This window comes from Siphateles boraxobius, unplaced genomic scaffold (assembly GCF_051911475.1).
Source record: "Siphateles boraxobius isolate OS27281-9 unplaced genomic scaffold, OSU_SipBor_1 26, whole genome shotgun sequence".
NCBI lineage: Eukaryota > Metazoa > Chordata > Actinopteri > Cypriniformes > Leuciscidae > Siphateles > Siphateles boraxobius.
The window spans coordinates 21486920-21506286 of NW_027508876.1; the positions used below are offsets into that span (position 1 = coordinate 21486920).

General features: G+C 36.3%; 1 protein-coding gene across 1 annotated transcript; it reads right to left on the reverse strand.

Annotated features, from left to right (window-relative positions):
* Nucleotides 1–883: 883 nt before the first annotated feature.
* Nucleotides 884–14794, reverse strand: phex (phosphate regulating endopeptidase homolog, X-linked). Its single transcript, XM_077244878.1, has 22 exons — nt 14301–14794; nt 11364–11420; nt 10972–11133; nt 10806–10889; nt 9493–9719; nt 9328–9396; nt 9098–9214; nt 8894–8977; nt 6803–6945; nt 6496–6589; nt 6278–6406; nt 5741–5842; nt 5582–5659; nt 5357–5460; nt 5208–5266; nt 4499–4553; nt 4314–4381; nt 4099–4229; nt 3929–3994; nt 3165–3266; nt 2120–2196; nt 884–2026 (listed from the first exon to the last, which is right to left on the reverse strand). Exons 1-22 carry the CDS (start codon nt 14422–14424, stop codon nt 1924–1926), a joined length of 2235 nt encoding a protein of 744 aa, XP_077100993.1. The 5' UTR covers nt 14425–14794; the 3' UTR covers nt 884–1923.
* Between the last annotated feature and the right edge of the window lie 4573 nt (nt 14795–19367).

Sequence of the window (19367 nt, forward strand, 5' to 3'; positions counted from 1 at the left end):
CCTACTGTGTTTGTCAATTAATGGGTTTTGTAAAAACTCATGCATACATTCTAAGAAAAAGTTGCTGCCTTCAATTTTTAAGTACAATCAATTTAAGTAATTTCAACTTAAATTAGGCTACATTACAGTGCATTTATAAAAAAATGAGGTATTTTATATGAGGTATAGCATGTGACACTGCAGGGCACAGTTGTGTTCTCACATTCACAAGCCTCATGCTTCAGTGGATGAATTGGCCGCCTCTGGCATTGTTCTGCAAAACTCACTCTCGCCACCTCCAGCTTTCTCTCGCTCTTTCATATCCAGTTTCCTCTGGGCAGAATGAAGATTTGGCCCCCTGGACATTTGAACCCATTATACTTTGTCACTCTATTTCTCTCGCTCCTCAGAATGACAGCAAACACTACAACACACAGACTGACGGATGCATCTCCTTAGGAACTCTGGGTTATTTTTAGACCTTTCCTTTTTAGCACTCCAATCAATGAAAATCTGTTTTTCACCGTTTGGTCCCCACAAGACTTCCACTATTCCTGCATAAATGGAGGTCAAAGCAATTGATTTTGGTTCACATCCTATCTGCATTATTGGACTGCTGCAGTGTCTGTGCTTTGAGTTTATGTTCAATAGAGCTGCCTCCATTTGTCATTCATCCAATTTCCCCCTGTGCTTAGTTAGACTGTTATTCAGACATTTTTCCTGATTGGTCATGTGAAAAAAAGAACATTTGCATTGATTTCCTCTCCCTGCACTCATAGCATTTATAGTTCCACGAGGAACCATTAACATCCATGGAACCTTTTCAATGCACAAATGTTCTTAATAGTGGAAACATTTTCTTCTTTATTCTTCTTCTGATTATTAAAATAAAAACCCCAAAATAGTTCTTCAATGGCATCGCTGTGAAATGCCCGTTTGAAACCTTTATTTTTAAAAGTGTAGACACATGCAACCATACACAAATTAATACAAAAATCAGTCTCAGTGTTTCATGACTGTCAATTGGACCTGATCACCCTGTCGGCCCCATTTATTTTTCTATAATAACAGGCTGACTATATTTTATCCTGCTTATTACATGGGTTATTTACTTTAAAAATAAACTAAAAAGGCGGCGTGTGAAAACAGTTAAATTACCTATATCAACATTACACACAACGTAAATTCATCCTTTTGTAAATGAATGTTACAGATCTTATTGTCAACAACTGTATATGCTTCATTTTTTATTTCTTGGACCTTGTAACATTTAATCATTGGTGACATATTCCAATCATGAATTCACTTAAACACTGCCATTTTCATACAATCAAGCTTGCATTAAATTTTGAGTGCAACACCCACATCTCAAAATATCCCATCCTACATTTTTTTATTCTTCGATAATTTCACTTATATGAAAGTCACATTACTGTATAAAGTTCTGTCGCTACTTCCGTTTCATCATGAACATGTAAAATACACCAAAACAGATTTGTTTTTCTGCACAAAACACCACACAGTTTGAAAACCTCAGGAAAACAATAATTATTTACTTACGTGTTCAATAAAATAAAATGACAGACAAAGTTAACCGGTATCAACAATAACAAAAATGACAATAATAATTTATAGCACTCTTAAAGCAACAGTGCGACCTAATTTGTTTGAAAAAAAAAACAGTGATGAACCAAAGGCAGGCCTCAAGGGAATTTGTGTGGTCCGTTTGCCATTTGCACATTATAATTGAGGTCAGAAAGTAAAACGCAGATCTGGCCAAAAGCTCTCAGGAGTGGCTGACTATTCCAGTGGCTGAAGGAGGGCCAGGCGCATCAGTGGTCAGTGTTAGTAACTGCTGTTTCTCTTTAGAAACCAGTGAACGGGACAAAATATCGAGGTTTGGGTTGTGCTGTGATTGAATTCTGCACATTGTCCTTACTTTCATTACCACACTCGACAGGAGCCCGCCCCTCTGTTCATGATTGACGTTTCAGGGCAGTTAAAAGCTTTACGGAACTCTTCATAGTTGCTCATAGCCCCGATAACCCTTCATCATAGCAACGAGAGTAAAGTGAGTCACATTGAAGAATAGGGGATGTAATATAGATGTAAATGAGCTGTATATATTACTGCACCTTACCTATATTTAGGAGGGCTGTGAGCTCCACTTTGGATCTGATCACGTGCTGCTTCTGGTCTGTACGCATTACAGCGAACCTAGCACATAACAATACACAAACAAATCAATAAGAGTCCCATTTAAGTCAAGACACTACTTTTTTTTTATGCATTGGTCAATTTTGAGATTTTGGGCTGTTTGGCTAGTGGAAAGAAAACATCCAAAATACACTTTTAAGTGTTTATTTTATTGCACTTCATCTATTTGCATCTGTAGATTTCAATTATAGTATCTTTCTTTTTCAAGGTTGTATTCTAAAAAGGAGTTTTTTCTGATCCACTAAGCCAGCAATCTCCAAAGATGCAAAACGGCAAGGCAGAACAAAAAATGTATATACAGTACACAAGACTATATTCAGGCAAGAGTTTGTTGTTGACACTCAAACTAAACTGTCTTGTTACTATTGCTAATATTATAACAAAAGCATAACTTGGTTCTGTGAATCATAGCAAAACAATATTAATCGCATATGAAGCAGAAACAACATCTGTTTTCAGGCCTTCTCAGCTTTTCCTGTTCATAACCCTTCTTTTCCCAGTGATATTCCTCTGAACATTTCTCTTTTGTAATGTCTCTCAGCCAGCTCTCTTTCTACAGTCTTTGCTCACTCCCTCCTCCCACATCATGAGTGGACACGCCCCCTCCTGCTGATTGGCTACAAGTGTGTTGTGGTCGACCCGATCGACTTTCAACAGTGTTTCTGAGAAATCGCTTACTGCACCTTTAAACTCAAATGTGTACTTAAAAGTATTTACTTTAATAGTAATGGGAAAGTGCATACTTTTGAGTGCGTACTTAAACAGTCCTCAGATATTTGTACATGCTACCATTGGATCAAATAGTAATTCTAATCTTGCATACTATTTAGGATACACATAAAACCCTTAAAAAAGACTGGAAACATTTTCAACACTTATCCAACCGAGTCTAAATTATTAATACAAAATAATTTCTGTGACATCTGCCATTTAGGCCCAAATATGTATGTGAAATACTGAATACTGACATGGGCATAACTGAGGAAGAACAGCTGGTTATTGGTCAGACCCACACCAGGTAGGAGAGGCTCCTCGACTCCTCTCTCTTTCTCGATCCATCTCCTGTAGGCCTGCAGACACGTTCACATGTACATGGATACACAGAATTTTAATTGTACACACCACAACCTGGAATACTAAGGTATAGTTTAAAAATTCACCCTCATGTAATTCCATACTTTCTCTCTTCCATGGAACACAGACTGGAATTTTTTTCTAAGCAATTAAAATGAATTGTCACTGGAGCTTTCAAGTTTCAGAAAGGATAAAAAAATAACCATTTAAGTATGACAAAAGTGTTTCAAATGAATCTTTAGCCATTTAGCTATATCATATATTTAATAATTTATTCACTGAATATCTTAACTCTCCAGGAGAAGCAGTCACAGTAGATTTTATGCGAAATTTTCACGGACACTGCAACACATAATTCACCAAATACACAATTCTCTCACATTCACATAAGTATAAATGGATGTCAATGGAAAGAAAAATGTAGTGTGACTGTGAACGCCTCATGAGAGAAGTAGCAATGTCTGACTTGTGAATGAATCATTATTATGTGTCACATTTTTCTATGAATCAGTTGATCCGGGTCAGAAAAGTAGTCTCAATGATGTGTTCACAAATTGTAAGAAATTCTCCAAATTTCTCCTCCTGCGATCCATCAAAGAAAGTCTTACAGGTATGGAATGAGACAAGTTGATAATTCTAATGGAAAATGCTGTAATACCCTGAAAGATTCTCTCAATCCTCCATTGTCAGCAATGTTCTCTCCCAGTGTCCTCTTCCCCTTGACCTTGAGAGGTGATTGTGGGTATTAAGTATTAGGTTGGTAGCTCTGCTACATTTTGATGAAGTGTTCAAAAATAAATGCATTGAAAATGCTGGTTCCTACTGTACATTTAGTCCTGCCTCCTTCCAATAGTAGCTGTCGTACTGGTCAATCATGCATTTTGCCTTTTCGGTGAAGAGGTTGATGGAGGAGTTGCTCCACCATTGATCCAAGTTCCCATTTTTGTCATATTTTCTACCTAGATGAACACAAATACTCACAGATGTCCTTGAGAATCAGGCAACGCATGTGTTGAGACTCATTATAAATCAAATGGCCTCACCATTGTTATCAAATCCATGGGTCAGTTCATGCCCCACAACTACACCGATCGCTCCATAGCTCAGTGATCTGACACAAGAACACATTTCACAATTTAGTTTTCCTAGAAATCTTCATGATCTTTAAATATAATATGTGCTGGAGAAATCTAAATCAGAAAACATCAACAAGAAGTGTCTGTCTCACCGAGGATAGTCTAGACCCCAGAAAAATGGCTTCTGAAGTTCTCCTGCAGGGAATCCTGGGTAAAGGAAGAAGAAGAATATGATCCAGTATTTCTAAACAAACATCAAACATCTAAAAACAAAAAACTCTGACAGATACCAAACAGAAATGTGTAATAACACATTATACTGGATAATATTACAATAATAAAAATAAATATATTTATATACATATATTTTCAAATGTAATTCATTCCTGAGATGGCAAAGCTGAATTTTCAGCATCTTTACTAAAGTCTTCAGCGTCACATGATCCTTCAGAAATCATTCTAATATACGGATTTGCTGCACAAGAAACATTTCTTATTATTATCAATGTTGAAAATAGTTGTGCTGCTTAATTTTTGTTAAACTGTGATGCATTTTTTCAGGATCCTTTGAAAAATAGAAAGTTCAAAAGCACAGTATTTGAAATAGAAATCTTTTGTAACATAAATGTCTTTACTGCCACTTTTGATCAATTGAATGCGTCCTTACTGAATAACAGTAGGCTATTAATTTCTTTAATGAATTTCTTTGCTTCCTGAAAAATTTGAGATTAATCATTAACAGTCATTTTAATTGATTGACTGACTTAAATTTTGAAGGCAAAACTTCTGTTTTAAAAAAATAGATTGTGATCACAGAATGCTGTGATCGACCAAGCTGTGTATTCGAAATGTGTAACTCACTGATCTGGTTGGTAGAGGAGCTGTAGAATGCATTTACTGTAGTTGGGTTGGTGAACCACCTGAGTGAAATAAAAAGTGATGTTTCATCTTGTTCAAACAAAGACACATTCATCTTATTTGAACAGGCTTTGAAAATGCTGACAACTTACTCCGTGCGTGGGACTTTTTTCCTCAGCCAGCCGATGTCAGACTGAGCTATGAACTTCAGGGTCTGCATGACATTCCCAAAGTAGTCAGTCGCAGTGAACGACAACTGTGCATAAACATAAAACCTCAATGACTTTGAGTTGTACTGACAACTGCCTAACACAATTAAAACTGGAATATCATCAACACGTCAAGACCAACACAATCTGAGAGGCTTGCAAACATACTCGTTTGATGTCCTCATTAATATAGGTGTCATTTAAGATGAAGTCTGGGTAACCCACTTTCGCCAAGACTGCGTGAGCCTAAAGTGATAAATAGAGAGTAGTGATATGGAAAAGAACATTATGTGTATTCATAGCCATCACAAACAAACTGGTACGCACCTTATCTGTTGCTTTTCTCTTTGTTTCTTCATCCATCCATTCATTCTCCTTCTCTAGCATGTCGATAAACGCCCACCGGATACCATTTATCAATTCCTCCATCTTCATAAAAGACAAAGACATTAATCATATGAGCATTCAAAGTAATGTTAAGCCGTTTTACAGTAAACTGAGTTCCAGCGTTTTATGCTGTTATTCATGATTAGTGCCACTAGATGGGGACAAAAACTAAAATTGTAATTATATGTGTATATATATATATATATATATATATATATATATATATATATATATATCCGTGTCTGTGTGTGTGTGCGTGTGCGTGTGTGTGTGTGTGTGTGTGTGTGTGTAGAGAATAGTTTTAATATATGAATAGTTACAAAACTTATGTATGTACAGTAAAAACAGAAATAATATTACAATTTAAAATGACTTTTTTCTATTTTTTATATATTTTAAGATGAAATGTATTCCTGTAATGGCAAAGCTGAATTTTGATAAAGAATGGTTGCATATCTAAATCCTTAAAAGTCTTACCATGTGTTTCTTGTCCTCCTGGAAATGCTTATCGACAAAGAGCCTACCGGTGGCATAGATGAGTGTGTTTTCCACATAATTTACACACTTGTCCCAGCGAGGGGTCAGAGAGGTGGTCCCCGTGGTAACCTGAGAAGAGACGGGTATTTTTAACCTCAGCAAATCTATTTACATTCATAGATTGGTGTAGGGTTAAAATGAGGAGGTGGTTCACTAACCCGAGCAAAGTCCAGGTATCTGTAGAGAAAGCGTCGGCTCAAGGTGGTGATTCGGGAAAATACTGATCTCCATATGACGTAATTGGCAACTGTCCTGGGGCGAGGTTGAACATTTGAAGCAGCTTAATTACAAAGTAATCTTGACTCTGTTATTGAGCAGAGCAAGTAATAAACTGGTAGGACGCATAAACAGCACACACAAAAACAGAGGGATCACACAACTGACACTGTCCAGATCAACACAGGCAGAGCCTCAGGGCTCTGATGTTTTAATAGGGTTTTGCTCCTTACAGAGATATCTGGATACCTGGTTTCTGTGGCGTTGATGAGTTTGAAGAGGTCTTTAAAGTGTTGTGGGGCACGTACGATCACCTGCTCTGAAGAGGAGATTTTCAGGTCTGGGTACAGCTCAGTGTCAATTACTGCTTTGACAAAACCCACCCAGTTAAACTGCAAAAAGTAAACACAATAATAGTATTACCTGGGTAAACTGTGTGACTTTGTATTTAGAAATACGGTAACACTTTAGAATACGGTTCCTTCGTTAATGAATAACTACACAGGAACGAATGAGTAACACAATATTAACAATCTAGTAATTACTATTAACTGACAAGAAATTCTGATTAACAAATTAGTAAGTAATAGCGCACAGATGAAAGTGGTAGTTCACTATTAACTAATCAATAACTACTATTTTTTTAATGCTTCCCAGAGAACTACTGTAAGTACTATTCTAAAGAGAATTTTATTTATTTATTCATTTTTTATTTATTTATAGTATTTATAAAGAGAAAGTGAAGATCATGGTAACTAACTAGCAATGACTCAAGTGTTTATACATACTTCTAAAGGAATTACTAATTATTTTAAGCTTTTTAGGTTTTTGGTGTTTTAAAAATTCCTTTAGAAGTATGTAGTAACACTTGAGTCATTGCTAGTTAGTTACCATGATCTTCACTTTAGAATACGGATCCAAATAATTAGTAATTCCTTTAGAAGTATGTAGTAACACTTGAGTCATTGCTAGTTAGTTACCATGATTCTTACAGTAGTTACTAATGAAAAGCTAATCCTAAAGTGTAGAGTCTTCTAATCCTTCACAAGATATTTGCACACACATATGACCTAGGAGACATACATAAAAACATAATGTCACTGTAAACACAATAAAATCACTGTATATGGTTGGATGACTCAATATGTTCCAGTAAGTTAAATAATAAAATAACTGTATATGGTATTTGGGTGGCTGATGATGGCTCAGTATGTTCCAGTAAGTTAAATAATAAAATAACTGTATTTGGATGGCTGATGACTCAATATGTTCCAGTACTCACCATGACTCTAGTGATTCAATGCCAGTCCAGAGGAATGCCGGGAAGTTGGCCACAGGACAAGTAAGGTCCCGACAACTAATTTAAAAATCCATTTCTTTAAAATTATTCAGTTGTTAAATAGTTCTCTAGGAGAGAGCATAGGCTAATTATTTCCCAAATCATAAGTCTTCTATGCTATTACATAGTGCTAGTCATTTGTCCTGCATTAGTTATTGATTAGTTTTGCATGAATTATGAAGCTTTTTCAGTAGTTCTCTGGGAAGCATTGATTAGTTAACAGTGAACTACCACTTTCATCTGTGTGCTATTACTTACTAATTAGTTAATTAGAATTTCTTGTTAGTTAATAGTAGTTACTAGATTGTTAATATTGTGTTACTCATTTGTTCCTGTGTAGTTATTCATTAACAAAGGAACCGTATTCTAAAGTGTTACCAGAAATACATTTACATTTGTATCAGGTAAATAGAATTTTATGTCAAAGCTAATTTATTCAGGTCTAAAAATACTATAATAAAATAACCTAATTTGTTCAAGCATATTTACGAGTTGTTTACGGCGTACATTTACGAAACATGCTTTACGAAAGCATGTTTACGATGTCAGATGCGTTCAAGTCACTTTCGCTGGAGCAAGATGGCGATGTACATTCTCTTAATTAACTACACAAAAATACTGCAAGGTTTTTAAACTCCCAATTCAAGAAAATGAATAGCAAAGAATTTGCTTCCGGAACGGGCTTATCCCGGAGCCAGCCACGCACGTGTACTAGTAGTACATAAACTCTGGGCATTAAGAAAACTCAGACATGTGGTGGCGTTCGTGTGCGATCATAAATATGATCTTTGCGACGTGACTTGAACCAGTAAATTGCTTTTTTTGGGCTAGGAAAAACACAGCATCCTTTTTTTATACAACTGTTATCAGCCAATACCGATCACCTCAAAATGACTAAACACTGTGCAACTAATCAGCCTGGCTCATTTATTTGTCTTCCACTAATTAGTATGAGTGACATGGCATAAAATATACATTTATTTGAATTATAATGTACTTACATCTGGAACAGTGCGCTGCAGTTTAGACAGACTGTACTTGTTGTACATGTTCTCACTGGTGCGGTTTTCATAGGGGATCACGATCTACAGAAGACCACACACTCCATTGAAGCATCAAGTACCCTGACTGCCCTGTTGTCTTTCTCAATGCCTCAATGATTTGTAGGAATTTGTTTTCAGATTTTCCAGTGTTTTGCTTCTCACCTTTGCGAGTTTCATTTCAAAATCAAGTACCGGTTTCATCTGAGCCTCAGCAGCCTGTTCATCGGCTCCAAGCATGACAGAAACGTCAACCATCAACCTTAAAAGAGCTTCTCGATACTGCAGAGAGGCATGAAAAGAATGGGTTGAGAAAGCAGAGACAAAACCAGGCCGGACTGTGACTGCATGCAATGATATATAGGCTAAGCAGGTTGACAGATGCAACGATGTACCATTTGTGCCTCAGTTGTGTTGGTGATGTAATCTTCTCTGGATGACAGTGACAAAGAGGCCTGATCCAGCTAGAAAAAAAAAAAAGAATTGCCATGTATTTTTACGCCCCAACTCACGCAATTGGTTGAGCCAGAGGTTGACATATGACGACATGCAGGTCTCACCTTGATGATGTACTGGTTGGAGTTCTTGTCATCAGGAGAGACATAAAGCCGGATGAGGACAGACTTGCTGTGCTGACTGCGTATCTGTGCTAGTGTTTCCAGCAGGTTAAACTGAGACTCCACCCACCGTGAGGAAGAGCCCAACGCATCGCCTAGAACCGGCCAGCGGAAGACTTTCTGCTTTAGATTCTTCAGCAGAGGTTTGGCATCCTCAATCTCCAGGACAGCTGTCAGGTGGAGAGATCAAGAAGTAGAATTTACATGTATTCACCTGACACCCCTGATGTATAAGATCACGTAAAGTCTCAATTCCAGTCCCAAACGGTTTATGAAATTACAGTTATTTTTTCTACACTGCCGTTCAAAAACGATTTTTAATGTTTTTAAAAGAAGTCTCTTTTCCTCCCCAAGGCTGCATTTATTTGATAAAAAACAACAACAACAGTAATATTGTTAAATATTATGACAATTTAAAATAACTGTTTTCTATTTTAATATTTTAAAATGTAATTTATTCCTGTGATCAAAGCTGAATTTTCAGCATCATTACTCCAGTCTACAGTGTCACATGATCCTTCAGAAATCATTCTAATATGCAGATTTGATGCTAAAAAACATACATTTTTATCATCAATGTTGAAAACAGTTTTTTTTCAGGATTCTTTGATGAATAGAAAGTTAAAAAAAACAGCATTTATTTGAAATATAATCTTTTGTAACATTATAAATGTCTTTAATGTAACTTTTGATCAATTGAATGCATCCTTGATGAATAAAAGTATAGATTTATTTTATTTATTTACCCCAAAAAATAAAATAAAACTCTTACTGACCACAAACTTTTGAACGGTACAGTTTAATGTTACTAAAGCCTTCCATTTCAGATAAATGCTGTTCTTTTAAACTTCCTATTCATCAAAGAATCCTGAAATAAAAATGTAAATAACTGTTTTTCAACATTGATAATAATGAGAAATGTTTCTTGAGCATCAAATCATCATATTAGAGTGATTTCAGAAGGATCATGTGTCACTGTAGTAATGATGCTGAAAATTCAGCTTAGATCACAGGAATAAATTACACTTTACTTTATATTCAAATAGAAAACAGCTGTTTTAAATTGTAATAATATTTCACAATATTAAACAAAAATGTTAATCAAATAAATGCAGCCCTGGTGAGCAGAAGAGACTTCTTTTAAAAACATTAATAATCCATAACTTTTGACTGGTAGTGTATGTTAAAAAATAACAAATAAATAATCTCGTCTGAATAGTGCTGTATGGAACTGCAAAGAGCTTTTTGGTTCTTACATTCATTCATGCAGGATGTGTAGAGGATTTTGGCCTTCTTCACTGCCTCGATGTCTTCACCTCGGATGGGCTGCTCTAACAACTCTGTGGCACAAAGATTCAATATTGAATCGCCTTATTTGGGCTGCAGGTTTTATTTAGTTGAGAATCATGTGGATCAGTGCACCTTTCAGCTTGAGGTCTACATTCTGCCGGAGCCATGGGTAAATCCCATAGCTGGATAAGTCTTCCGGAATGGGGTTATCCCGTAGCCAGCCTCCGCACGCGTACTGGAAGAAGTCATCACATGGTTCTACAGACTGATCCATCTTACTAAGGATAGAACCGGCTAGAGATGACACATCAGCAAACACAGAGTCAGCATCACAGTAATCTCAAACAAGTAAAAACAGTGTTTGAACTGTTTTTCTGAATCATAATGTCTGCATGTTGTTTAAAGTAAACATGAGTGTATAGTTTAGGGAATTGCTAGGTAGTTGCCTACTGGCGCCAAGTTTAAGAAAAAAAGTCCACATGACATTCTAGCCCCTATATGGCTTTATGATAAACGTGGTTTACCTGCTTCAATACATTGTGGGGTAAGGCAAACGTCTTCATCTTTTGCTTTCTGTGACACTACAGGGGGAGGGAAAAAAAAAATCTGTCAAGCAGACCAGTCAAAACTATGCCCTGAAATGACTGCCAAACATTACGCTGCGAACGAAAACACACATACATACACACACAGTGCTCAGGCTTCAGCTGTCCTTGCTCTGGATGTAACACACGCACACACACACACACACACACACACACACACACACACACACACACACACACGCAGGCCCGGATTGGCTAATCGGGAGCACCGGGAGAATTCCCGGTGGGCCGGTCTGTTTTATTGGCCAGGAGGGCCGGTGTTGTCATGGCACTGGGTTGAATGCTCCAGTCTCAGCGCAGCACCACTATTGTTTTATTATAATTTTCTCGCAGCCCCACAAAAAAAAGTCCGTTGTTAGAGATGTGCGATCAAAGAATAAGAGATGCAAAACATGGATAATAGGCGCAAAGGCGGCGCTGAAAAGGCCAGAATAATAAAACATCTCTAGAAACTCAAGCGGCCTAATAGCCTCAGGGCCGTACCGACCATTGTGGTCTCCGAGGTCCGGACCTCGGTCATTTTTCTGAGTATATAATGAACTTTGTGAAATAATTGCCTTATACTCTAATTTGGTGCTGCAATGATTCGCATATCGCGACGATAACCGACCTCATAATCTGAGCTGCTTCAGTAGCTACTCAACACCGCTCGTCGGCAATGGCAAAATGTTTGAGATGACCGATCAAAGCAAGCGGGATTTATGTTAACAGAAGCGTGAGCCGTGGCCGCTCGCGAATCCCAACACGACGCTTCAAGAGATTAGCAAGTGGAACTAAACTAAACAGCTGTTTTACGATAGAAGTTTTAAACGACCGAAATAAATAATCAGTTTGCAAAGACTGTATCAATCAAAGCTCAGCTTCGGGAAGGGGAGATTTACAGGTAACCTAAAGATAAAGAGACTGAGAGAAGAAGAATGAGAGAAGGAGATGGAGATGAGAGAGGAGAGCAGGAAGAGCAATAGCCTATTGCATACTATGCCCAGAAGGAGAATAACTTTATTACAATGGATTCCTATTTAACACAGATATACATGTTCTTTGCCAATGACAGTGGAAAAATAATATGCCCCCGAACCCAGATCACTTTTGGGACCTTTGTATTTTTGTACGGCTATTGCACTGAATAGAGTAGACAATTATATTTTTGAAAAATACAATGAATTACAAGGCTGTACAGAACAGTGCACTATTGCAGACTTATATACTGAGGGTTTAATTACATTATTTTAATATAGTCGGTCGGGAACTAAAGTGGGCCGGTCTAAGGTATGAAACTCCAGGGCTGAAAACAAATCCCACTCCGGCCCTGCACACACCCCACTGTGCTCAGGCTTCAGCTGTCCATGTTCAGGATGTCACAGGACAAAAACATAGTGCATGCTCTACTACACACAATCCAAAGAAGCTGCACATCTACAAACAGGGCAAGGGGAAGTAACATGTTACATCAGTGTTACTTCTTAAAAAAGCAGCTAATTAGGTTACCGCTAATTTTTATGGAAAATAACATTTTCGTTACTTCTGAGTTACATTTTCTCTTTCTTGCTTGTTTGTTTGACCTGTTTATTCGACTGTGCTTGGGTTTTAAATTAAATTAAATTAAAATTAAATTGAATATATTTTAATATATTATCTTAATATCTTAATTTATTTTTGTATTTGATATAACTAGCTTTTTTACAGAATAAAAATTTTATTTAAATAAACTATATCCCTGTGCATTTAAATAAACCATTGAAATTTTTTTTGTGTATTTGTTTTCTTTTATTTAATATATTTTGTTTTTTTAAAGTATTTAATTTAATTCATTTTAATTTAATTGAGGAAGGAAATGTATCATGAATACATTTTTGCGATATCTATTTCAACGTACTGAAACATGATCAGTGTGAACTCTCCATGCAGAGGTCAGAGAAGCTGTGTGAATTTGTGTCAGCGAGTTTGAGTGAGCGCAAAACTGTATGTATGTTGTGAAATCAGACAAGCATTGCTTTTAAAGGCTTGTGTTTATGGTTCAGTCCACAACTGGACAGCAGATGACCACAGCAGGATCCAGCACCCGGCCCTGTGGGACTGAGCCTCATTATCCTCAGAACCAACACACACAGCCGTGTTTGTGTGACTAGAATATGTACAAACAGAAATGAGCATAATTACTCTCTCACCGCAAATATGCAGGCAGCCCTCAGCAAGTGAGAGCAATAAGATGAACATCATTTATTTGCTGTCTCAACAGTAGGAAGACACTTGTGTATACCAAAATACTGTACATCCACACACTCATACAGCATGTCATGTTCACAATGTCTCAGGTTCCATGCATGAGACAAGACCCATTCACATTCAGCACTCTTAAAGGGACAGTTCACTCAAAAATGAAAATCCTGTCCTCATTTACTCACACTCATGTCATTCGACAAATCTCGGAGCACTTTTATGGTGGTCATTTTCATTTTTAGGGAAAAGAGCAACTTGAACACTCTTTGAAATATCTTCTTTTATGTTCAACAGAAGAAAGTAAGTCATAGTTTGGAACGAAATGAGGGGGTGATTTTAATTGTTAGGTCAACTATACCTTTAAAAAAAACACCCACATTCCCTAAACGACTCACGGCCCTCTAGCCTCAAAACTTTAAAGACCCATATATATATTTCCTAACCAGAGCTCCGACTCCTTACTGTGCTAATTACAGCCTACAAAGACATGCTGTGTGTGTAACAGAATACACTCCTAAAATAATATCATACACAAACACACAACTGACCGAAGAGCACAAATGAATCTATCTATCTATCTAGACACTTACTATCACATTAGTAGTAAGTAGGTAATTGTGCATGAAAATGACTCACCCGTGATGACGGCTATCAGTAGTGCAATGCAGACACACACACACACTGCCAGCGCAGCTTTCAGGAGAGTGTTGGGGCCCGCGCTCGGTTTGGTTCCTCCTCTCCCCAGCCTCTCCATTTCCATACTGCCACTGAGTTGAGCGTGTTCCTTCTCTTTCTATTCCTCCCTCTATCCTTCTCACACGGTTTTCCCTCGGTCTGGCCTGGAGATGTGCACTTTTAAGTCCCGGTCCCAGGGTGCCGTGGTCCTTTTGGATCACTGTGGGGCCGTGTGGAGGTGGTCTCGCCTCACAGGTCTCAGATCAGTGGCAGATGCACAGCATGGAGAGTCATGCTCCACTTGCCTAAGAGAGAGGAGAATAGGCAAGGAAGGAGGGGAAAGACAGATTGAAGGAGTGAATGAGAGAGAGTTAGGAGATCCTGGGGTAGGAGGAACTCTCCTCCCTAGAGCCAACTGGAGCACCTTACTTACAGGAGTAATTATATGGCGTCCTGCAGGAAGGGTGGGATGACTGTATTTGTTTGTGTGTGTGTGTGTGGATGTGGATCTATGCTGATATAGTCTGTGTTTGGGCTCCAGGTGTGTGTTTCTGAGTCCCTGCACTGCGTTTGAGATGATGAGCCCTCTGGTTAAATGTAGCCACTTCTGTATTTATTCTCTGTATGTCCCACAGCATAAAATAGAATGAGGAACACGGTGTGATGATGTGTCTGTGCCAGGACACAATCTACTGCCGACTCTAAGTTGACAATGTTTTATCATGAAGGTTTGTTTCTGATCTGATATGCTCATTGTCGAATATATCAATGCCAGGATGATTTACCCGTCTAAACGCATGCTTGAGATGCTCCTTATGAGAAAAATCTATAACATTATTTGACAAAGGATTGTGAGGATTTCCAAAGACGCAAGCAGATTTGGAATAGTAAATATAATTAAATATGGTTGTCTATGTATCTAGTTAATTCTAATTTAATCTTTAAAATAAAATAATTATGTAAATCTAATATTAAATAAATTGTTACTATTTATTTTGAATATATATATGAAATATATGAAATATTGTAAATTAATATAATATTATGAATATTCATTTAAACAATAATAATATTTTAATATTTAAGTATGTTATTAAATATTTACATATCCATATATTCAATTTGTAAAAACGCAGTCTTATAAATAATTGATTTATATTATTATTTAATTAATTAATTTGAATATAGATTCATATAGTAAGTTAAATTAATATTAAAAATAGAATTTGTTATTATCAAGTCAATTCAAGTGGACAATTAACAGATTTTTCTAAAAATATGATTTTGTTGATGTATGCTTTCCACACAACTGCATTAGTACAAACGGGTAACAGGGTTATTATTGTTAATAAAAAAATAAAACCATGAAATATATTTTTATTACTTGGAAAAAAAACTAAAAACTAAAAATTTAAACACACAACTTATCTCAGCATTCTCATTTTTTATTTAGTTTAAGTACTAAAACAACTAACAACAACTAAAACTTAACTATATAAACATATACATTTATTTTAAATATTTTATAAAAATGACAACAACAAAAAAATTATACAGAATATTAACAAAAATTATAATAGTATATCAATGAATCTTAAAAAATATTATAAAATATGGTGTTCATGGTATATCTTTGAGTACCATATAATGCTATGGTAAATTAATTTCACTACTTTAAGTGGTTTTAACCTCATAGCACTAGTTTTTTTTTTTTTGTAAGGGTAAATGTAAGTATTGTACACTTGATTTATTATCAGTTTTCATTTGTAATGAAAGCAACTAAATAGTGTTTGACACCTGGCTTCCCAGTAAATAATCACTTTGAATGAACAGATTGCAGAATCTGTAGACGTGCAACATTTTCTTCATCTTATCTTCTGATAAGAAATACAAACACTTGCTGAGCCATCAGATGACAACACTACTAGCTAGTCTAGTTAAGAGGGCAGCTTTCCTCACTGAGACTGTGACATGTCGAAGTGTAGAAGATCCACAGCTGTAGCAGATGGAGTGAATAACCAATTGTAATGTGCAAATGGGAAGAACTTACCTTGTCATTTTCCAGCGTGTCTATGAGGGGCTTCGCACTTCATTTGTTCACCAGAGGATGAATTCACTAAAACGAATAAATAATTTGATTGTGAAGGGGAAGTAAAACTTGATCTCATCAACAATTGAATCCATTTTAAATATCAAATCACTTTGTCACATCACCATATAGTAGGTGAAGGTGAACAATCCAGCAGGGACTCGTCTGTGGTACAGTAATATACAGCTTGAAATCTGTAGTCTGCTGGTGTAAGACCATCTTCTATATATATATATATATATATATATATATATATCATGTATATTAAAATGTGATTTATTAAAATAAATATTAAAAAAAACATTTATATACATATAAAAAAGTGGTCTTTTTAAATAAATAAAAAAAACATTTGTAAACCATCTATTTTTTTTTTTTTCAAAACCATTGCTTGTAAAATCTCTCGCTCTTTCTTTTAAAGAATTAAACAATATAAAGAGTGAAGATCCCAGAATGAGATTTATGTGGAATGTATCAACAAAGAATAAACTGTCATCCTCTTATCGCCTCGCCGTGTCACCTGTGACTCATCCCTAATCGAGATTTAAATTGCACAGGACGTAACTGCCATGAATTATACCGGAAATTTAGGTTGGGCTCTGACGCTTGAGCACCTTATTAGTGTTGGACGCTTTTTTCTCAAATAGATTTCCCAAAAAGACTTTTATTGTAATTCAGATCAAAACAGTCTGTCCTCATTTCTGAATGTGTCTCTAAAACATGTTCCTCATAAGATAACACAATCTTTTATTTTTTATATACAGTCACTAAATCACATCCCTTTGGAGATGGGTTAAATGGGACCGAGCTTCTGTTTTTGTGTGATGAATCTCTCACTCTATAAACCCCTTTCACACAAACATTCATAATCAAACACTTGACAGAGCGTCAGTAAAAGACTTCCTGAACTGATAAAGAGCCACATCTGGGCTCTCACCCTTAAGACTAATAACCCTGATGTCAAGTTATTTTAAACAGTTTTATAATCATGTCACTGAAATAGTTCATAACATCTTACAAAAAGCTTGTATTCTTATTAATGCTTTATTAAAGATGTGTTGTTTGTTGACAGTTCATACCCACCGTCATCTGGTCCAAACCCGTGCTGTTATTTATTTTTTCCTGTGGAAAATAAAAAAAGGAGAAGTGGTTAATAGTGACCATGATGGAAATAGACTCAATAAAATAATCCACCATAAAATAGTTCATATGACTAATTTGCTATATTTATACCTCATATGAGGTTCAGGCTGATCATTATTCACAGAGTCCTCCATCTTGCTGAAGCTCTGAAAGATACAACATATCAGACTATTGAACATATACAACAGCTGAACATGAAAGCTATATTTTATATCTTTATATCTATATTTTTCATTTCAAATCATGCTTCTATGTTTACACAGCCATTCTCAAAATTGATACCAATAATAAAAAAAAGCTTTTTGAGCAGCAAATCAGCATATTAGAATGATTTCTGAAGGATCATGTGACACTGAAGACTGGGGTAATGATGACGAAAATTCAGCTTGGCATCACAGGACTAAATTACAATATAATACAATAGAAAAAATTTATTTTAAATTGTAATAAAATTTCACATTATTACTGTTTTTGCTGTATTTATGATCCAATAAATGCAGTCTTGGTGAGCATATAAGAGACTTTTTTCAAAAACATAAAAAAACGACCCCCTTAAATTTGGTCCGAAGATTCTTCAAAAATACCTCTTTTAAAGGGACATTGTGTAGGAATTTCTCCCATCTAGCGGTGAAATTGTATTTTGCATTCAAACGAATTGTGCTCTCCAGCGTCTCGCTTTTTCAAATGTGTGTTGCATCTACGGTAGCTGTTATGTACCAAAAAGCTATGACACAATGTCTTCTAATAGCACTTCATCGAGTTTTCCTTGGTTTGTTAGGTTTGTTATTTCAAACAAACTGCAACTTGACACAACGAACAAACAAATGTTACAGTATGAACAATAACAGTGCAAAGCAGCCTTTTAAACTTGCCGGGGTAGTGACAAGCGCCTCTCACTGCTCTGCTCCTCCGTTTCTGCTGCTTTCAGTTACGTGACGCTGGCTCTGAACGAAAGCGCGTTGTGGAAACGCGTTGGCCTAGTACTTTTTGACCCTCTCTGCTATTATAGTTTTTCAAGATGGCGGAACGACATGGAAGCCTCCGTGGACCTACCCGTCACATGTATATAAAGATAATAAATTCGTCGTTTACGAGGATAAGTCAGATCATTGGCAGAGGTATTTGTACACCATTGAGGACATATTTATGAATAAAAATATTGCGTTTAGATAATAAAATACCTGAAAAACTACACATAGTCCCTTTAAGTTCCACCAAAAAAGTAACACTGTAAATGTTTTAAAATGCCTTGAGAGTGAGTAAATAATGACAGAAGTTTCCGTTTTGTGTAAGGCAGATCAGATTTCTTTACATGAGCCATTCTGCATTACTAAATCACACATAGAGTTAGATATTTGTTTATTCTGGTATGAATAATGTAATAACGATATTGACGAATGACAGCTGTGAAACAGCAAGGATTCTTTGGGATTGAGAGAGGGCCTCACCACACACTGTTTTTAAAGAATTTACTCCAAAATGTCAAATCTACTTTATTCTCATCAGTTTAAAATGTAAACTAAATTCAAATGTATAGCACTTCCCATAAAAACATTCCGAAGGAGCTTTACAAAGAACGGCGCCTTGCCTTTCAAATACTTATATTTATACACAACGCAATTGTGGTTAGTGAGGAGGCGAAAGCTTCTTTTTACAGACATCATTTTTCCAGGGGGAGCGTTTCGTGTCTCATTATGTTGTTAGTGAACAGGAGGCTGTGGTCAGGAAGACCAACTACAGAGAGGGAGGGTCAGCTACTCAGCACGGGACGTTACAGATGAAACCGGAACACAAAC

What these genes read in the sequence shown, in the direction of transcription:
- phex (XM_077244878.1), bottom strand. Translation starts at nt 14,424, where the DNA reads ATGGAAATGGAGAGGCTGGGGAGAGGAGGAACCAAACCGAGCGCGGGC. An exon ending in ACTGATAGCCGTCATCACGG is followed by an intron (nt 11,421 to 14,300) that starts GTGAGTCATTTT and finishes CTCCCCCTGTAG; the next exon opens with TGTCACAGAAAGCAAAAGAT. An exon ending in AGGAGGACAAGAAACACATG is followed by an intron (nt 5,843 to 6,277) that starts GTAAGACTTTTA and finishes TCTTTTATGAAG; the next exon opens with ATGGAGGAATTGATAAATGG.